General features: G+C 38.4%; 1 protein-coding gene across 2 annotated transcripts in view; it reads left to right on the forward strand.

The window, feature by feature from the left end:
* The first annotated feature begins 1091 nt into the window (after positions 1–1091).
* LOC132268727 (protein ABC transporter 1, mitochondrial) overlaps positions 1092–18626 on the forward strand; it is a 56694-nt gene continuing 39159 nt past the window's right edge. The window contains exons 1-2 of one of the 2 annotated variants that reach the window (XM_059769525.1): positions 1092–1946; positions 2743–2968. In XM_059769525.1, coding sequence (XP_059625508.1) covers positions 1366–1946; positions 2743–2968 — 807 coding nt within the window. In that variant the 5' untranslated portion in view covers positions 1092–1365. The remainder of the gene's footprint in view (positions 1947–2742; positions 2969–18626) is intronic. The other variant, XM_059769524.1, reaches the window with a different exon arrangement.

The following is an 18626-nucleotide window of genomic DNA, read 5'->3' on the forward strand; positions in this document are numbered from 1 at the left end:
CGTTTTATAAAATATATAAAAATAAATAATTTTGTAAAATGACGGAAAATGACACAATTGGAGGACGCCCTTCACGTGTAAAAAATATCCCTAAAGTTTTAATTTGGTGCAAACCTCTTACAAATTTAAACTCTAAATTGACTAAATTACCCTTACTGAACTATTTTATAAAATATATAAAAATAAATCATTTTATAAAATGACCGAAAAAGACACTATTGAAGGACGCCGACAATGGACAAATAAAGATAAAAATAGAAAATAAAAATATAAAAGAAAAATAAAGATAAAAATAGAAAATAAAAAACGAAAATAAAGTGCAAGCTAAATAAAAGAAATTTGCTTGATATTGGGATTTTTTTCTTTTCTTTTTTGTTTAACAATGTTGGTACAGAAAAAAATAAAAAAAGGAAAAAAAATATAAAATAGAAAATAGTAAAATGAAATCTCAAAAAATTCAAATCCGTATTGTACAAATTTTCAAATTTTTTTTTTTTTTTTTTTTTTTTTTTTTAAAAATATAAGGTAATGTGCACATAACACCCCTGTACTATGATATTAGTAACATGCATATCCTATTGGACATTTTCGGAAGAGAAAAAGGGTAAAACGGGTATTATAATACTAATTTATGTCAAATTTCTGATTGAGAGGTATTTTTGCACAATGTGAAAAGATTAAGGATATTTTTTACACACTTTTTAAAATAAAAATAAAAATAAAAATAACACGTAAAATATATTTTAAGATTATTTTATGTGCTTATCCCTGCATCTTATAGGAATGTACCCTAACAATATATGGAAATGGTGAATCATCATACCAATATATGGTTTAATTGTGGCCCAAGTACATCCGTCTATCATCATATGAATCCTACTTTGTTTTCTAATGCGTTTCGGTCTTGGCCCAAGTACAACATCCTCTATATTTCTATCTTGAATGGGCCACAGTCAGCCAACAGGCGTAGAGACATCGAGTTGCTATGGGCTAGGGAGAGAGCGCATCCACAAGGACGAGAAAAGCTATGGGCTGAAGGGCATACGGTTGGGTGATGAATGAGCTGTTGGGCTTTTATTTGTTCGGGCGAGTTGATGTGCGGAATTCTCGAAGATGATGCGTTGATTATTCAACTCGAGCAGCACCGTCGTTCCTTTTCCTATGTCCGTAACAACAGACCGACCGACCGACCGACGGTGGTTTGGAGAGAGAAAAACTCGCGTCAGATCTCCTCATCCTCCTCAGAAACGTCTCGTATTGTGCAACAGACGGATAGAATGAATAGATAGATGGGCGTTATTGTTCGTAGTATATATATCATAGATCGTGGTCGTGGTGTGGTTGTTTAAAATCTAAGTGAAATTGATGGCTTCTTCTTCTTCATTGAGGACGAGGGACATAGGAAGGCTCGCCAATGGCCTCTCTCTCATCGCCAAGGAGTTGGTGAAACGCTCCCAAGAAAACATTTTGAAGGGCGCCCACAATGGAGACTTACAATCCCTAATTACCTCCTCTCTCAAGAAAGCCCTCATCTCCGCCACAGATGTATCCGGACTCACCAGAGGCAAGCTTCAACAGTTCTCAACTCCTCCTCCTCCTCCACATCATCATCATCATCATGATAAAGAATCCATCACCGTCGTCTACTTTGCCGATGAGTCCCCCACACCACCCTTTCAACCAGCTGAACAACCCTCCTTATCACTTTCATCATCTTCTTCTGGATCGAATGAAGGTAGTGCTGAAATTTTAAATCTCAGCCAGGTACCTTCACCCTCCTCCGCACACAAAATCGATTTGGACAGTGCAGCACAGAAACACAATGGTTTATTGTCCAGTGAATATGATTCCCAGAATCCACCTGCTCCTCCTCTCAATCCTCCCACACAGAGGAGGCGCCCAAGGGAGAGGAGAGTTCCTTCTACTCCGTTTTCTAGAGCCCTTGGGTGAGTGACCCCATCCTCTTCAGTTTTATTTTTACTATTTTCATTTGTTGTTAATATCTCATGCATGTTCTACTTGTTTATTTCTATTCACATTCGTATGAAATAAAAATTATAGACTATAGACTATAGACTAATATGAAATAAAAATTTCAATTAAAAGCACACATCCAATTCTCTGCTCCCTCTCTTGAAATAGACTTTTTCCCAAAAAAATTAGAAGCGGGGACTTGAAATCTCAACTTCCCATGTATGATGACTAGGAGATACTTCAATGGTGGAAAACTCAACATATCCACAGTTATTTGTGATATTTTATAAATCCTGTAGTATTCTAGCCAACGTTATGGATGATAGAAGTGAATTTACATAAATGGTCACTGTTGGAAATTTCTTACCCATTTATCATCTCTCCAGCTTCTACTTATTACATTCCAGAAAGTCAAAGCATCTTGCAATACTCCTAGCAGAGCTCACATTTGATCTAAGTTATTGGTGGCTGGAAATTTTATTCGTGTCTGTAGTTGTGCTCACACTACTTACAGCTGCATCATACACGTCTCACTCATGCCAACATAATTTTTTTGATAATCCTTTCTTTCCCAGAACAGAACATGTCTCACTCAGACTCTCATTGTATTCTCTTCGTAAATTGCATCTTCTATCAGATGCTTTAAAAATTTAGTCAAAGCATTAGATGCGGTATTCAGAATCTGACAGTTGTTGGGGGAAATTTGTTATGAATTGCATTTTCATTCTTATGACAGAATTTTTGCTTAACCTTGAACTTATTTTGAAGGTTCGCTGGCCTGGGAGCTGGCCTTGCATGGGGAACAATTCAGGAGTCTGCCAAGAGGCTTGTCTTTGGTATGCCTAACTCACAAGACAAGCAATCTGCTTTTTCTCCCTACTTATCTGAAAAAAATGCAGAACGTTTGGCTCTTGCATTATGTAGAATGCGTGGAGCAGCACTCAAATTAGGGCAGATGTTGAGTATTCAAGATGAATCTCTTGTACCTGCACCGGTATTCAGTTTAATTTTTTTCCCGTGTTATACATGTTAGAGTTGGGAAAAGACTTTGTTAAGTTGAGATGGTTATACATGTTATTATTACTTGGATTTGCATATGGTCTGATAGTCTATTTCTTACTCAATAAAGTGGTGTCCTGTCATTTTGATTGTTTTCCTAGACTTATTAAACTTGTTAAATTTAAGCCCAAAGTATTCGGAGTTTGAGTAGGAACTGGGTTAAACAACCATGTGATGTCGATGCTTTGAACTTCCTCAAAACAACGGAAGAAATTTTTTAAAGATGGTTTGGCTGGTAACTGCAATAGGGAGAAAGGGTGATATGGTCTATGTTAAAAACTTAAAGTTGCTTGCAAATCGTTTGGTTGGTAAATGCAATAGGGAGAAAGGGTGATATGGTCTGTGTTAAAGTTGCTTGCATGAGGGTACTGCTGAAAAATGTTGGTTGAGAGATATGTTCACATACACATTAATATGAAGTATGGCTGTATGGCCATGGTAGAGTTGGAATGATGAAATAAAATTCTTGTAGCCAACCCTGAGCACCTGTCTTTGATTGAGTGCTGGCTCTTGATCAGTTCCTTTAAGAAGGCATCAGACAGTGTGCCTCTGGATGACAAAAGTCAGATATGCTAATTCCTGTGTGCTAAGTTGCTAACTGCTTAATATGGTAATAATATTACTAATCTATGAAGTCATTGAACTTATTGGTAAAAACTGGTGGGTTACATGTCTCGGTAAATAATTTATATGCACACGGAAGGTGATATTATTTTTTTGAGTAAGGCTACAAAGGGGTCGCTGATGCAAATAATTAATAGTATCTCTAGTCAAATTGAGGCAGTCAATAGTGTCTTGAAAAGTGCTTAGTGAAAGACAATTAAATAGTAGTTATGGTATGGGAAGTCTGAAAATGTCATGGGAATGGTGGGAGTTGTCTTTAATGCTTTTTTGGTAGTCTAAAAGCCAGTCTAGGAAAAAGTAGTGTCATTAATAGTTGGCTTATAAAAGGGACAACCTCTTTATAGTTGTAAATATCAAATTGAGTTATCATCAGATTTTAAACTTCTCTTTAGGCTTTTCCCAGATTTCCTTTTAGAACCTAGGAAGACTTCTTTCTTTTTTCTATTTGCTTCAAGTGGTATCAGAGCCTTTCCTTCAGATCTGTGGTTATTGCAGATATATGGCTAGGTGTAACGGGTGGACGCTTGCCCATTTACAAAAAAATTCAAGCTGTTGGGTAGTGCTGCATACCCACCAATTTATGCTTAAATCACTTTCCTATCCGGATCCGATGTGGGACAAATAACCCTTGTTACATTCTTCCCCACCCAAATTCGCAATGTCCTCGTTGCGGCTCGGACCATTTTGCCTACCCGGGCTGCAAACCCGGACGCCCTCCGGGCCGGGCATTTGGCGTGACACCGGATTAAGGATTAGGTCTGATACTAACTGTAACGGGTGGACGCTTGCCCATTTATCCAGCCATTTATACCCAATCACTTTCCCGTCCAGATCCGATGTGGGACAAATTACCCTTGTTACACCAGGCAAGGAAGCAAGATAGCCACAAAAGAAGACGTTAAAAAATTGCAGCATCAAATTTTGGGTCAAATTTCTCGAGCACTATATTAGAACAATATGGGATCATTTTTCCTCTTAATATGGACATTGGGAGACAAAGGGCTCAACAAATGGATGCATATGAATTCAAATATTGGACAGAACAGACTACTGAAGAAAGAAATCATCAACATAAGCAGTCTGGAAATCCAAAACAAAGAGCTGCCAAATCACAAAACACATGGACATCAATGGTTAAACGTACAAAGGATCCTGAATTTTGGTCCTACACATATGAGGATTCAAGATTCAAGTCTGCTAAACAGTCACATTATCGATAAAATCAATTCTTGATTCCAGAAGATATTGTGAACTGGATGCCAGCTCAACCTTTGATAATTCTTTCGAATGTTTAGACGAAATGGATGAGATCTTGGTGGTACATTTAACTTCCTCCCTTCCAAAATTTGACAACAATGGAGAGGAATTTGAAGAGACAGTTAAAGCATAAGAGGAAAGTCTGAAGAAGCAGCCGAGAACTTGTCAGAAACTTGAGGCAGCTATCATTATTCAGTCTGCATATCGTGGATTTGAGGTGAGAAAGTGGGAACTATTGAAGAAATTGAAGGAAGTGTCTCCAGATGATTCCCAAGTTGTAGAAATTTCAGAGTTTATTTTCGTCAACAAACAAATAGGTGGAACTTTTGAATATAAGACCATTGGATTTTCAACGGTAACTGGTGCATTAGACACTACGGCAGATGGAGTTTACTGGCATAATTTGGTTATAAATGATTCTTCTTTGTTCTTGGAGCTGAGAAATCATGAATTTCATACCGTGATCTGATTTGGGATGAATTCTTGGCGCAACATTTAATCAGGTGTTGTTCCAATGTGAAAATCAAATTAATTCAGGACTTGGCTCCTGATTTGTGTTCAAGCATGGGTTGGAAATCTACTGAATTTCTAAAGAGAGATCTGAAAATCAGATTCTTTATCTGTAACGGCAGATTAGTGTGTTTTGTTCGAGTAAGGAAAAGAAGAAAGAAAGGGTGCAATGATCGTGGTAAAGTAGTAATTATGATATGGGAAATCTGAAAATGTCCTGGGAATAACAGAAGTTGTCATTAAAGCTTTGTGGGTATTTAGAAAGTCATTCTAGGGAAAGTAAGTGTCATTAATGGTCTTATTATAAAAGGACAGACCTCTATATCTGTTGTATTCAAGTCCTAATCAATATAAGTTTGATATATTATCAGAGTTTTCACTTCTCTAAGGCTTTCCCCAGATTTCCCTTTAGAAATCTAGGTTCCGACAGTGATTGGAGTAACCCTAGTCTTTCTTACTGTTGTAAGAAGACTTGTTTCTTTTTTTGTTTGCTTCAGTCGCCCTCACGAGGATACTCTTGAGGTCTCCCTTTTGAGCCACATGATCAAACATCTCTAGGGATTTGAGACAAATATATCTCTCACCCAAATAAATGGCTGTTTAGGAACAAAATAAATAAATAAACAGACACACACACACACACAAACTAAAAGATGAGATAAAGCCCAAAATGAGGCAAGCTCCCTCTCTGAGCAAAACCTTCTCTCTCTACTGGAAATCAGATGACCAAGAATTTTTTTTTGTTTGCTTCAGTCGAAAAATTCTTCAACTTCTTCAAGCTAGTCTAAGACATCTTCAATAATAATACTTCCATGGAAAGTAAGTAAATCAACTTTTACCTGAAATTCATGATTGTCCAGATATCTACGCTTTCTATCGTGACCACCTCGATCACTGAATCCGAACTCCTCATCATCTGAATAATCCGCATAGGCTGGAGACCGACGTAGATAAACGAGAACATAATTCATATTTGGTTGGCTGCGGGACACATCATCAGCGCGAATTCGAACTGAACCACGAACCTGGTTGCCACAAATTCCAAAACCAGTTGCTACGAACCGATCTTGAGTATGTGTGGTTGCCAATGGGCCTTCACTTTGCGATCATCGTCGACAAACTGGGTGTTACCAAAACGAGCAATCGTCATCAGCCCAGGGTAAATCAAGGCTCTGATACCAACTGACGTAGCGGAAAGCGATAGAATGTTCACAAGGAGTGAGGGTTATCTTCCACAAGATAGGTAGTTTGAATCCACAAACTAAAAGAAAAATTCATAAAGAATTTTGAAATATTATTGATAAAAAGGTTGAATGATTCTGCTTTCTCCATTACATATATTTATAATGAAAGAAAACCTAATGCTAGAAGGAAACTAAAAACATAAGGAAACTAATCCTAGAAATAAGCCTAAAAAATAATTTTTTCTCTAAAAATTCTGGAAAAATAGATAAAGAAACCTAATCAAATAAAAGTATTAAATATAGAGCATTCCGACTTCGTTAAGGCCTCGAACAAATTTTTTGAAATAATCAGCGGACCTCCTATAACACAATAAAACGCGATTTCGGAGCCCTAAACGAGGGTTTTCAGCCAAATACCAACATGGCCCACAAACTTAAAGCTAGTGGGTCTTTCTCAATGGGCCGTTTCCACCCAAACAAAACGCTATTTTTGGGTCGAAAACGAACTCTTCTAACTGTTCAGAATTATATCCCGCATCAAGTTTAAACACCCACAACTCAATCCCAAAAGAAAGGGAGAGGTAGAAAGCTGTTGTAGCAGGCTAAATATATTGATAATACCCAAAAAGCTGATGAATACATCTTGGTACAGCCCTTATAAGCCACAAGGGATGCCCTAGCAAAGATTCAATCCTAACCCTTCATATAAATAAAATCTGAGAGCTACTATTCTGTCCAACAGGCTAAAAGATGCTAAAAATGATGATACAACCCTTAAATGGCCACATGACCCACTTAAAAGTCACACGGCTTAAAAACTAGAAGTAGAATGACAAAAATCACAATACTTGCCTCAGGCCATATCAGGAGGAACTTCCTTCTGATAGTGACGTGTTCAATAAAATTTCATCACACGTATAAAGAATTTTTAAAACCCATTTTTGATGGGTTACCCGGACTAGAGAGCGTGACTCTCTCTCTCAGAGGTGCGATCGTGACTCTCTCTCTCTCTTCATACCCTAAACTTCATCCTTCTCTTCCGCTACCCAACCACCACCTCCTCTGTCGCTTGCCGCCTCCTCCATGTCCAAACCCCGTGGAGTTTATTTCCCAGAAGCTAGGACAAAGCATAGACTCGAATGTATTGATTCCCAGAAGTTACAAGCAAATGGAGTGCAAGGTCGCTTGTGGAGTTTCTAGTCTTCAACAGGTCGGGACAGCGTTAGAGGATGGGTTCCCTGCGGTGGCTCAGTTGCTCCAAAAGGAAAATGTTTGATTGTATTTCCAATCTCAAGCTGTTAGAATCCCTAATTGTTACGACTCTATACAGTTGAGGCTTCTTGGAAGTACTGCTGAGTATTCCATCCCCAGTTGATTACAATTTGCATCAGCAAAATTCTGATAATATTCATGTATATATATATATATCTTTGATACCATGGGTGGTTTTCCGAAGCCATAACATGTGAAACTCTCTTATTTTAGTTTCCTTCTAAAGCATATTAACATTGCCATTTCTGATTTCATGGTGTTGCAACAATTTGAACAAAGTTGTAAGCTTAGTTGAGAAGCTATATGTTGTAAATGAAAGGATTCATCAGAAATCTTGATATCTTCATCTTACTGCTATGCGCATACATCATCAGATTATTGTCACGTAAAAGTTATTAGTTTGTAGGTATCGATTGTGTTGTTTATATGTTGATTTCGTTTTAGCTATTTGTTGGAAATGAAAGGATTGATTAGGTTGGGTATGGAAATTTGGTGAGGGAGAGTCACGTTCTTATGGGAGAGAGCTAAGAGAGAGAAAAATACGCAATCTTAATCTGGGTAATCCATAAAAATGGGTTATTTCCTCTTTTAATTTTTAATTTTAATTTATTTTTTCATTTAAGTTTTAGAAAAGTGTCAAGTTTTTATTGGTCCAGATCCCCTGTTAGAACGAACTTCCTTCTGATATGGCCTGAGGCAAGTATTGTCCTGACAAAAATATCCTTACTAGAGCTTAATAAAAACATTAAACTGGAAATAAAGACAGATTTACAACTTAAACCTGTAAACAGGCACACAATCTGATCAAATCATTAGCTGCCCCTTTTAATGCAATCTTGGTCTAGTCATCTTTGGATGTTCAACTGATTGAAGAAAGTCCTCTTCCACTTGATCTGCACTAGTCCCTCAAGGTGAGAGAAAACTCGACCTCAAGTTAGCATCATCCCTGCTCGAAGAGTCAGCTTGATAAGGAACCAAATGACGAACATTGAAAACGTCTGATGTCTTGATGTGGCTAGGAAGCTTTAGCTTGTGTATGCATTGTCATTAATCCTGCTAAGTACTTCACACATTCCAATCTTTCTTGCACTCAGCTTGTTGTACTCGCCAGTCGGATATCTCTCTCTAGTAAATAAATAACCATACAAAATCTTCCAGATCAAAGATCAAATGGGATATGCCCTTGTTAACATGTTCTTTGTACTTTTGATTGCTTTCTCGATTTGCTGCCGCACCTTTTTTGTGAATTTCTTTGATTTGGTCTACCAATTCTTCAGCTTTAGAACTCAGACGGCCATTATTGGAAGTGGAATCAAGGCTGAAACGCTGATTGGATTCACCCATATACACTCTCAAAAGGACTTATCTTAGTTGTTCAATTTGTGGACCTATTAAAAGCAAAATATGCATGCGAGAACCTGATCCCTCTGTTTTATATTATTCTCAACGTGACTTCGAATTAGATTTCCCAAACTCTTGTTGACAACTTCAGTTTGCCCATTAGGCTTATAAAAAATGGCTGATAAACTTCCTATCTCGATCAGAAGTGATGGACTTGGGTACACCATGAATATAAACAATTTCTTTAAAGTACAAGTTAGCAATTTGAGAGGCGTCCATAGTTTTCCTGCATGGTGTGAAATGCGCTATTTTAGATAATCTATCAACAACAATTAGGACAGAATCCGTACCCCTTTGTGCTGGACGAAGTCCAAGCACAAAATCCATGCTAACATCTACCCACAGAGAAGTTGGAGTAGGCTGAGGCATATATAAACCAACATTGGTAGCTCCACCTTTTGACACCTTACAAATTTGACAACAATCAACAAGCCTATTGACATCCCTTCTTAACTTTGGCCACGAGTATTTTGCATAAACCAAGGCATAAGTTTAGTCTCTACCAAGTGTCCCTCATTATTTAACTGAAGTAAAATTTTCTTTCTTAAGGAACAACTAGGAATACACTTTTTTGCTCCTTTAAAGAAAAAACCAGATTGCAAGCAGTAATCAGTCCTCTTACCTTCCACTATCTCTTCATGAATCCTCTCAAAGATTGGACAAATCCTTGAAAGTGTCAAAACCCACAACCTGAACTTGCATAGTGGATAGTTTGTGAGACCTTCGACTTGAAGCATCAACCACCTTATTCTAGACACCTGACTTATACTTCAAAGTAAAAGTAATCTGCTGCAAGCATGTTGCTCATTTACCGTGCCAATGGTTCAATGTATGCTGCCCATTTACTGTGCCAATGGTTCAACGTATGCTGCCCATTTATGTACTTTAAGATCTCATGGTCAGAATACAAAACAAACTTATTTTAAATCAAATAATATTTCCAATGGTGGAGTGTTTGCACTATAGCATAGAATTTTACATCATATGTAGAATAATTCAATCTTGCACCACTTAACTTCTCGCTAAAGAATGCCATTGGTCTCCCTTCTTGGCTAAGCATTGCTCCTATGCCGATCCTAGAAGTGTCACACTGGACTTTAAAGACTTTGATAGGACAAGGATATGAGCTTCATTCGACTCATAATTGGTGCTGCAAGTGAGCTAGAATCCCTGATGAAACGATGATAGAATGAGGCTAAACCATGAAAAATGCGAACCTCGTGAACATTTGCTGGCCTCTTAATGATAGCTTGCACTTTGAATTGATCCACTTGGATTCCTACAGAGGAGACTTCACACCCCAAAAACAACACTTGATCTATCATAAAGTGTTGGAGATGTTTCTCTTCAGAAGGGCTATACTAAAGAATATCATCAAATGACAAACTTCCTAATATAAGGTTTCAACACATACTTCATCACATGAATAAAAGTGTTTGGTGCATTTGACAAACCGAATGGCACAACCAACCATTCATAGAATCCTCCACTAGTTTTGAAAGCTGTCTTCCACCAGTCCCCGGGGTGAATTCGATTGATAAATGGCAAAAAAAGTTATATTTCTTTCATATATCTCAAGGTTATTTATACAGAATACACAGACCTATTCAAGGTAAGTCAACTATATAATTAATTTGACAACTAATACACGCTAACTCCTAATAGATAACAACTGTAACTCTTAATAGATAACAGCTGTACATTTAGCTGTAACTCTTACTAGATAACCGCTGTACATTCAGCTATACACGCTAACTCTCCCCCTCAAGTTGGTGCATAGATATCGCACATGCCTAACTTGGATAGTGATGTATGAAACGAGCCACTAGTAACACCATGAGTCATCATATCAGCCAGCTGGTTTGCACTCTTAATGTAAGGAACCTCTATCACACCAGAATCCAGGTTATCCTTGATGTAGTTTCGGTCAAGTTCTATATGCTTAGTTCGATCATGTTGCACTGGATTATTAGCAATATCAATAGCTGCCGTATTATCACAAAAAATCAATATAGGTTTCTTTGGACCATACCCAAGCTCACTTAAGAGAATCTTCAACCATGTAAGCTCCGTAATTGCATGATGAAGATCACCGTATTCAGCTTCTGCACTCGACAAGATACCACATTCTGTTTCTTACTCCTTTGGGTCACCAAATTGCCTCCAACGAATGACACATACCCTGAGGTAGACTTCCTATCCAACTTGGCACCCGCAAAATCATAATCTGTATAACCCACAATGACTAGGTGTCCATGCCTGGAGAACATAATACCTTTACCTGGAGAGGACTATAGATAAGCCAAAATACGATTCACTGCATTCATGTGTCGGTCACTCGGATTGTGCATGAATTGACTCACAACACTAACTGTATACGACAAGTCAGGCCTAGTGTGAGTCAGATAGATCAACTTCCCCTCTAGTCTCTGATATCTCTCCTTGTTTGTTGGAATCTGATCAGGATAGATAGCTAAGCCATGATTTACTTCAATAGGAGTGTCTATAAGAACACACGCAGAGTTACCAGTTTCAGCCAAGAGATCTAATGTATACTTTCGTTGAGAAAGAAAAAGTCCCTGCTTGGACCGAGACACTTCAATGCCCAGAAAGTATTTCAGAACCCCCAAGTCCTTCATTTCAAATTCCTTGCCAAATAGCTCCGAAGCTTCTCTATCTCATTGGTGTTGCTACCTGTAACAATCATGTCATCCACATAAACGATAAGGAAAGTAATATTATCACCATTCCTCTTATAGAAGAGAGTGTGATCTGCTAAAGCTTGCTTAAAACCATACTTCTTCATTGAGTAGCTCAACCTGCCAAACCATGCTCTTGGTGATTGTTTCAACCCATATAAAGCCTTCTTTAGCTTGCATACCTTACCTCCTTCAGGTGTAAATCCCGGGGGAGGATCCATATACACCTTCTCTATCAAATCACCATGAAGGAAGGCATTCTTCACATCAAAGTGTTGTAATGACCAGTCCAAATTAACTGTGAGAGAGAGTATAACTCGAACAGTGTTCATCTTGGCCACAGGAGCAAAGGTCTCTTGATAATGAATCCCATAAGTCTGAGTGTATCCTTTGGCAACTAGTCTTGCCTTGTACCTCTCAACTGTCCCATCTGACTTATTACTTCGCTGTAAACACCCACTTACATCCCACTGTCTTCTTTTCCTGAGGTAACTCGACTAACTCCCAAGTAGAGTTCTTCTGGAGAGCCTTCATTTCCTTTACCATAGCAGCCTTCCACTTAGGATCTCCAAGGGCATCTTGAAAATGACTAGGAACAGACACAGAAGACAACTGAAGGGCAAAAGCTAGGTGAGTCTTAGACAGACGGTGATAGGAAACAAAATCAAAGATATGATAGACAACATTAGAAGAAAATTTGGAGAAACCCAACCTATCAGGTTCTTTACGATCACGAAAAGGATACCTCCTTCCCTGATCACCAACCTGTGGATTCAAGGTAGCAGTCTCCACAGAAGTTACAGGGTTAGAAATAATATCTGAAGTCGAAGTTAAAGGAGAAGAAACATGTACCTCAGAGTTAATCCTAGAAGATTCATCCGATGGCATGGTAGTATCATCAAGAGGGTTACTAGAGTTAGAAGGAGGCGGCATGACAGTGGCATCCTTGTTCCTTCTCACATATACTTCTTTGAACAAGTGGGCTGGTCTTTCACCTATTTTTTCATCGAACTCAGTCTCCACATGATCAAGAGTATCTAAAGGTTCTCCTTTTTTTATAACAGCTGAATCCTCCTCCTTACCTGAAATCCACAACCTCTTTTTTTCCAACCATAATCGTTCATTTTCCTTACTACTAATCTCCCCCTGAAGAGGAATCAGAGATACATCCCCAGAAAAATAAGACTCGCTTTCACAAAACTGAACATCCATGGACACATAGTATTTACTTGTAGGAGGATGAAAACATTTATAGCCCTTTTGTGAACTAGAGTAACCAAGGAAGATACACTTAAGAGCACGAGGGTCAAGCTTATCCCTATGAAGAGAATGTTTATGAACATAACACACACAACCAAAAACCTTAGGACAAAGATTAAGTGTAGAAGGAATAGAGTGAAATCGGGATAGCATTCTCAATGGAGTTTGATATTTAATTATACAAGAAGGCATTCGGTTGATAAGAAAAACAACAGTCATGACAGCCTCAGCCCAGAAACGCTTAGGACCATTCATAGTAAAGCATAAGTTACGAGCCACCTCTAAGAGATGACGATTCTTACGCTCTGCTATGCCGTTTTGTTGTGGTGTGTAGGCCCATGTTGTCTGGGGGAGGATGCCATGTTGTTTGAAGAAATCAGTAAGAGACTGATTCACATACTCACCACCGTTGTCAGAATGGAAAACCTAAACCTGAGTATGAAATTGGGTGACAATCATTTTGTAAAACTGAGGAATAACATGTATAACATCACTCTTAGATTTTAGCAAATAAAACCTACTCACTCTAGTACAGTCATCAATAAAAGATACAAAGTATTTATGGCCCGAAGCAGAAGGAGTAGAAAAAGGACCCCACACATCTGTGTAAACACATGAAAAAGGAATAGGACTTTTATTGAAACTCACTTTAAAAGGAACACGATGGTTTTTAGCATAAATGCATTGTTCACACCCTAAACTAGAAGCAGAAATATTGCAAAATAACTTAGGAAATAAACGTTCTAAATAAGAGAAAGATGGATGTCCCAAACGACAATGCCATAAAAATATCTTCTCTCTGTCAGACTCTCTCTTTTCTTGAAAACCACGGCTAAGTTCAGATTTTAACTCCCTTACCCCCTTCTCCAAGTAGTAAAGGCCTCCTCTCTCCTTACCAATGCCAATCGTCATCTTCGTAAGATTGTCCTGAAACACACAATGGGTAGAATGAAAAGTTACAGAGCAATTAAGTTTTTTGGTAATTTTGCTAATGGAAAGAAGGCTGTTAGAGAGGTTAGGTGCAAGTAAAACTGAAGACATGGAGAATGTAGGAGAAAGTGAGACATTCCCAGCCCCTGTAATTGGCATAGGAGTCCCGTTAGCAACCTGAACAGACTTAACAGGTGAAGGTATTACAGAGTCAAGTATGGAAGAGTTACTAGTCATATGATCAGTGGCCCCTGAATCAATAACCCAAGTGTTAGAAGTAGTAGAAATAAAGGCCGAACCAGAATTACCTCCTTGAGAAGACACTTGAGATACATGAGAAGCAGAAGATGGAGAAGTGTCGGTGGTAGCAACCTGAGCAAATTTCTTGTTCTTCTTCTTAGCTTGCTTAAGCTTGAACCACTCCGGATAACCATGTTTCTTCCAACAACATCAATCGTATGTCTCGTACTATTGCAGTGAGTGCAGAGACGAGAAGTAGAGTCGGTAGAAGGAGGAGCTAGTCGGGAACTCCTTTGGAGAGCAAGAGCCGAGGCCTCCGAGTGATCCTTTATTGCCATGGTGACTTGTCTTTGTGCTTCACGACGAACTAGCGAATATGCTTCTTCCAGGCTTGGTAAAGGAGAGGTGGCTAGAACACGACTACTAACTTGATCCAAACTGTGACCAAACCTGCAAGAAACATATAGACCCAATCCTCAGAAATACGCTTCCTTTGTTTCTCAATATCAGTTGCACACGTCATATCATTTGGTCTTCGATAATCAAGTTCCTTGAAGATTGAGTTCAGCTCATTGTAGTACTCTACAAGAGGCCGACCATCCTGACGCAATTGAAAGGACTTCTTCATCAGTTCATAAACCTGAGAAGAATCAGAGACATCAAGATAGCTTCTCTTTACTGCATCCCAAACCTCCCTGGCTGTTCCACACTGCACAAAGTGGGACATCAGATTTACCGTTATGAAATTGATAAGCCAAGACTTGACTAGGGCATCTTCAGCCTCCCATTCATCATAGCTTGGATCATCCTCTGCAGGTGCAACCTTTCTCCCTGTGATATACCCCTTTTTCTGTCTACCAGCAATATGCATCTCCAAAATCTGAGACCAAACACGATAATTAGCACCATCCAATTTAATAGGAATGGGAGAAGAAGTTTCGTGAATAGTCATCGTGGAGAACTTTTTGCTGTCAGATGAATTTTCGGTTAGAGAGGAAGAGTCAGTGGTTGTTTTGGCTGTCATGGATCGTGGCTAAGAGGTATTGAAGACAAGTAGCAGCAGCACAAAGAAGATTGCTGATGGCTATTGCAGGTTTTTAGAAGTAAGGTTAAAATAGAAAAGAAAAGAAAATAAAAGAAAGCAGCGAAAATTCATTTTTTTTTTTTTTTTTTTTTCCAGCTCTGATACCAAATTGATAAATGGCAGAAAAAGTTGTCTTTCTTTCATATATCTCAAGGATATTTATACAGAATACACAGACCTATTCAAGGTAAGTCAACTATACAATTAAGTTGACAACTAATACACGCTAACTCCTAATAGATAACAGCTGTACATTCAGCTGTAACTCCTAATAGATAACAGCTGTACATTCAGCTGTAACTCTTAATAGATAACAGCTGTAACTCTTAAATGATAACAGCTGTACACGCTAACTAATTCTAATATGGTGGTATCCACTTTTGAGATCATTTTTTGAGTACAATTTGGCTCCCAAAAGATCATCTAGCATGTCTTCTAAATGAGGATGGGAAATCTGTATTCCACAGTAATTTTGTCGATGACTCTAATGTTAATACTTATTCTCCAACTCCCATCTTTCTTTGGAACCAATAAAGTTGGTTCATCACATGGACTCAATACTTTCACACACACAATCCATCTCTAATCTCTCTAAGACCTGCATATTAAGCTCTTCATGCTCTTTAGGAATCATTCGTTAATGTGGCTTGATAGGTAAACTAGCTCTAGGCATTAGGTCAATGTGGTGTTGGATGTCCTTCATGGGAGGTAATCCATGGGGTAAATTATGTGTCATAACATCAGCAAGCTCCTCTAAAAGTGGCTGAACAATAGCTGGACAATTTGATCCAGCAAGATTCTCTTTGCCTATTATACCATTTCTATGCCTCCTTCAATTGCTCCTCAACATTGGCCATGGAGCGTAAATTAACACCCTCCCCTAATTTAGGTTTAGGTGTAATTTCCTCTTTAGATGGAACCAATATTATCTTTTTCTTATCTTTATATAAGGTATAAGTATTTTTGCAGCCATCATATTGCACTTTTTTTTTCAAATTGCCAAGGTCGACCAAAGAAGAAATGACACGCATCCATTGCCACAACATCACACCATACTTTATCAAAGTACCAATAGATAAATTAACCAAGCATCATTTAGTGATGAGTACTTCATTCCCTTTCTTGAACCAAGAAAGTTTTTAAGGTTGAGGATGTGCTTCCATGGATAGATCTAACTTCATCACCGCTTCTTGAGAAATGATGCTTTCACAACTTCCATTATCTATGATCAGCTTTCAAACACGACCACCATTGGTACAAGTGGTTTGGAAAATATTATGTCGCAGCGAATCCTCAGGATCTTCGTGCCATGGTGGCATGGTGTTATAAAGGCTTTTCACATCACAAGAGAAAGCCTAGTGTCTCCTCTAACAATAAGATCCATGTCATCATCATCATAAATAGGGTCCTCTTCTTCTTATGGTTCTTCTTCTTCTACACATTCTTCCATAAGAAGTAGTTTTCCTTCACGACTATTTACTTTTCGACATTTAGTTGACTTGTGTCCTGATGCTCCACATTTGAAGCATTTAACTCCTATTGAAGATTTAATGGAGGAATTAGTGGAGGAAAATCAGTAATTGATGTTGTTTCCTATTATCGAAGATTTGGTGTTATTAGAGGAATCAGTGGAGAAAAATCCTCCTTATTTCTTATTTTCTAATTCTTTCCATTCTCATAATTTATTCTCCTATATAAAGGAGTCTCCACCATTGTATTGTGTATGAATTGAGAGCGTATTATAAAAGTGATGTAGTCCTTTGGGCTCTTTGTGCCGTGGATGTAGGCCCTGGTGGCTGAACCACGTAATATCTATGTGTTCTACTTGTTTTATTTATCTTTTCGCTTCTGTTTTATGTTTTACAACATGGTATCAGAGCCTAATTTCTCTTCTTAGGTTTGGACCCCCTATTTTAGGGTATTCCCTTAGTATCTGAAATGTTGCTAAGGGTTTATCGGTGTTATTTGTGACTTGTTTGGGCTGCCGGTTTGTTTGGCAGTAATGTTTTTTGCCTTTGACGTGTCTCCGACAGTTTTTATTGACTTGTTTGGGCTGTCGGTGTGTTCGATAGCATTGTCTTCATCTTTGCTGTGTCTCGGTAGTTTTTATCGACTTGTTTGGGCTGCCGGTGTGTTCAGTAGCATTGTCCTCGCCTTTGCCGTGTCTCCGGGAGTTTTTTGTTGACTTGTTTGGGCTGTCGGTGTGTACGGTAGCATTGTTCTTCGTCTTCTCTCTTATCTCTTCATCATTAACACTTGTTGTTGGTGTTACTCGTCATCTTAATGGTAAGTTGGGCATTCATGCTCCAACTTGAGGGGGAGTATTGAAGATTTAATGGAGGAATCAGTGGAGGAAAATCTTTTAGTAATTGATGTTGTGTCCTATTATTGAAGATTTGGTGTTACTAGAGGAATCAATGGAGAAAAATCCTCCTTATTTTCTAATTCTTTCAATTCTCATAATTTCTTCTCCAATGTAAAGAAGTCTCCACCATTGTATTGTGTATGAATTGAGAGCGTATTATAAAAGTGATGTAGCCCTTTGGGCTCTTTGTGCCGTGGATGTAGGCCCTAGTGGCTGAACCACATAATATTTGTGTGTTCTACTTGTTTTATTTATCTCTTCCCTTCTGTATTATGCTTTACAACAACTCCTGCTCCACTGGACTGCAGTTTAGCAACAAATGCTCCACCACCTGGCCGTGATTGAGGGGCTGCATTTCTGCCACTTTGAGCCACTGTTGTTGTTGGTCCATTGCCAGCAATGGTTCCATGAGATTGCCCCTTAGAAGTTGTAGCTCGATTAGAATTAACCTGATTATTTGGTGCTTTGTGTCCCTTTCGCTTGCTGCATTTATGCGGCTTTGGTACGTTGATATGCTTGAGAAACATTCCAAATATTTTGCTGTTCAGTATATGCTGCAGATTAACTTACTTATCAAAAAAAAAAAAAAAGAAAAAAAAATGCTGCAGATTAACTCGTAATCCCCCTATATACCGGGCAACATTTTGTTCCTCACTTTCATTTAACTCACTCGTGAGAACAAGTTCAAAGTATTCCTCTGTGTAATCATCAACTGTCCTGCTATTTTGGCAGCTTTTGAAACATTGACTAGGTATAGTTGTAAGGAA

This window comes from Cornus florida, unplaced genomic scaffold (assembly GCF_030987335.1).
Source record: "Cornus florida cultivar Cherokee Brave unplaced genomic scaffold, ASM3098733v1 CherokeeBrave_3.0.0_Hap2_Chr08, whole genome shotgun sequence".
Taxonomy (NCBI): Eukaryota; Viridiplantae; Streptophyta; class Magnoliopsida; order Cornales; family Cornaceae; genus Cornus; species Cornus florida.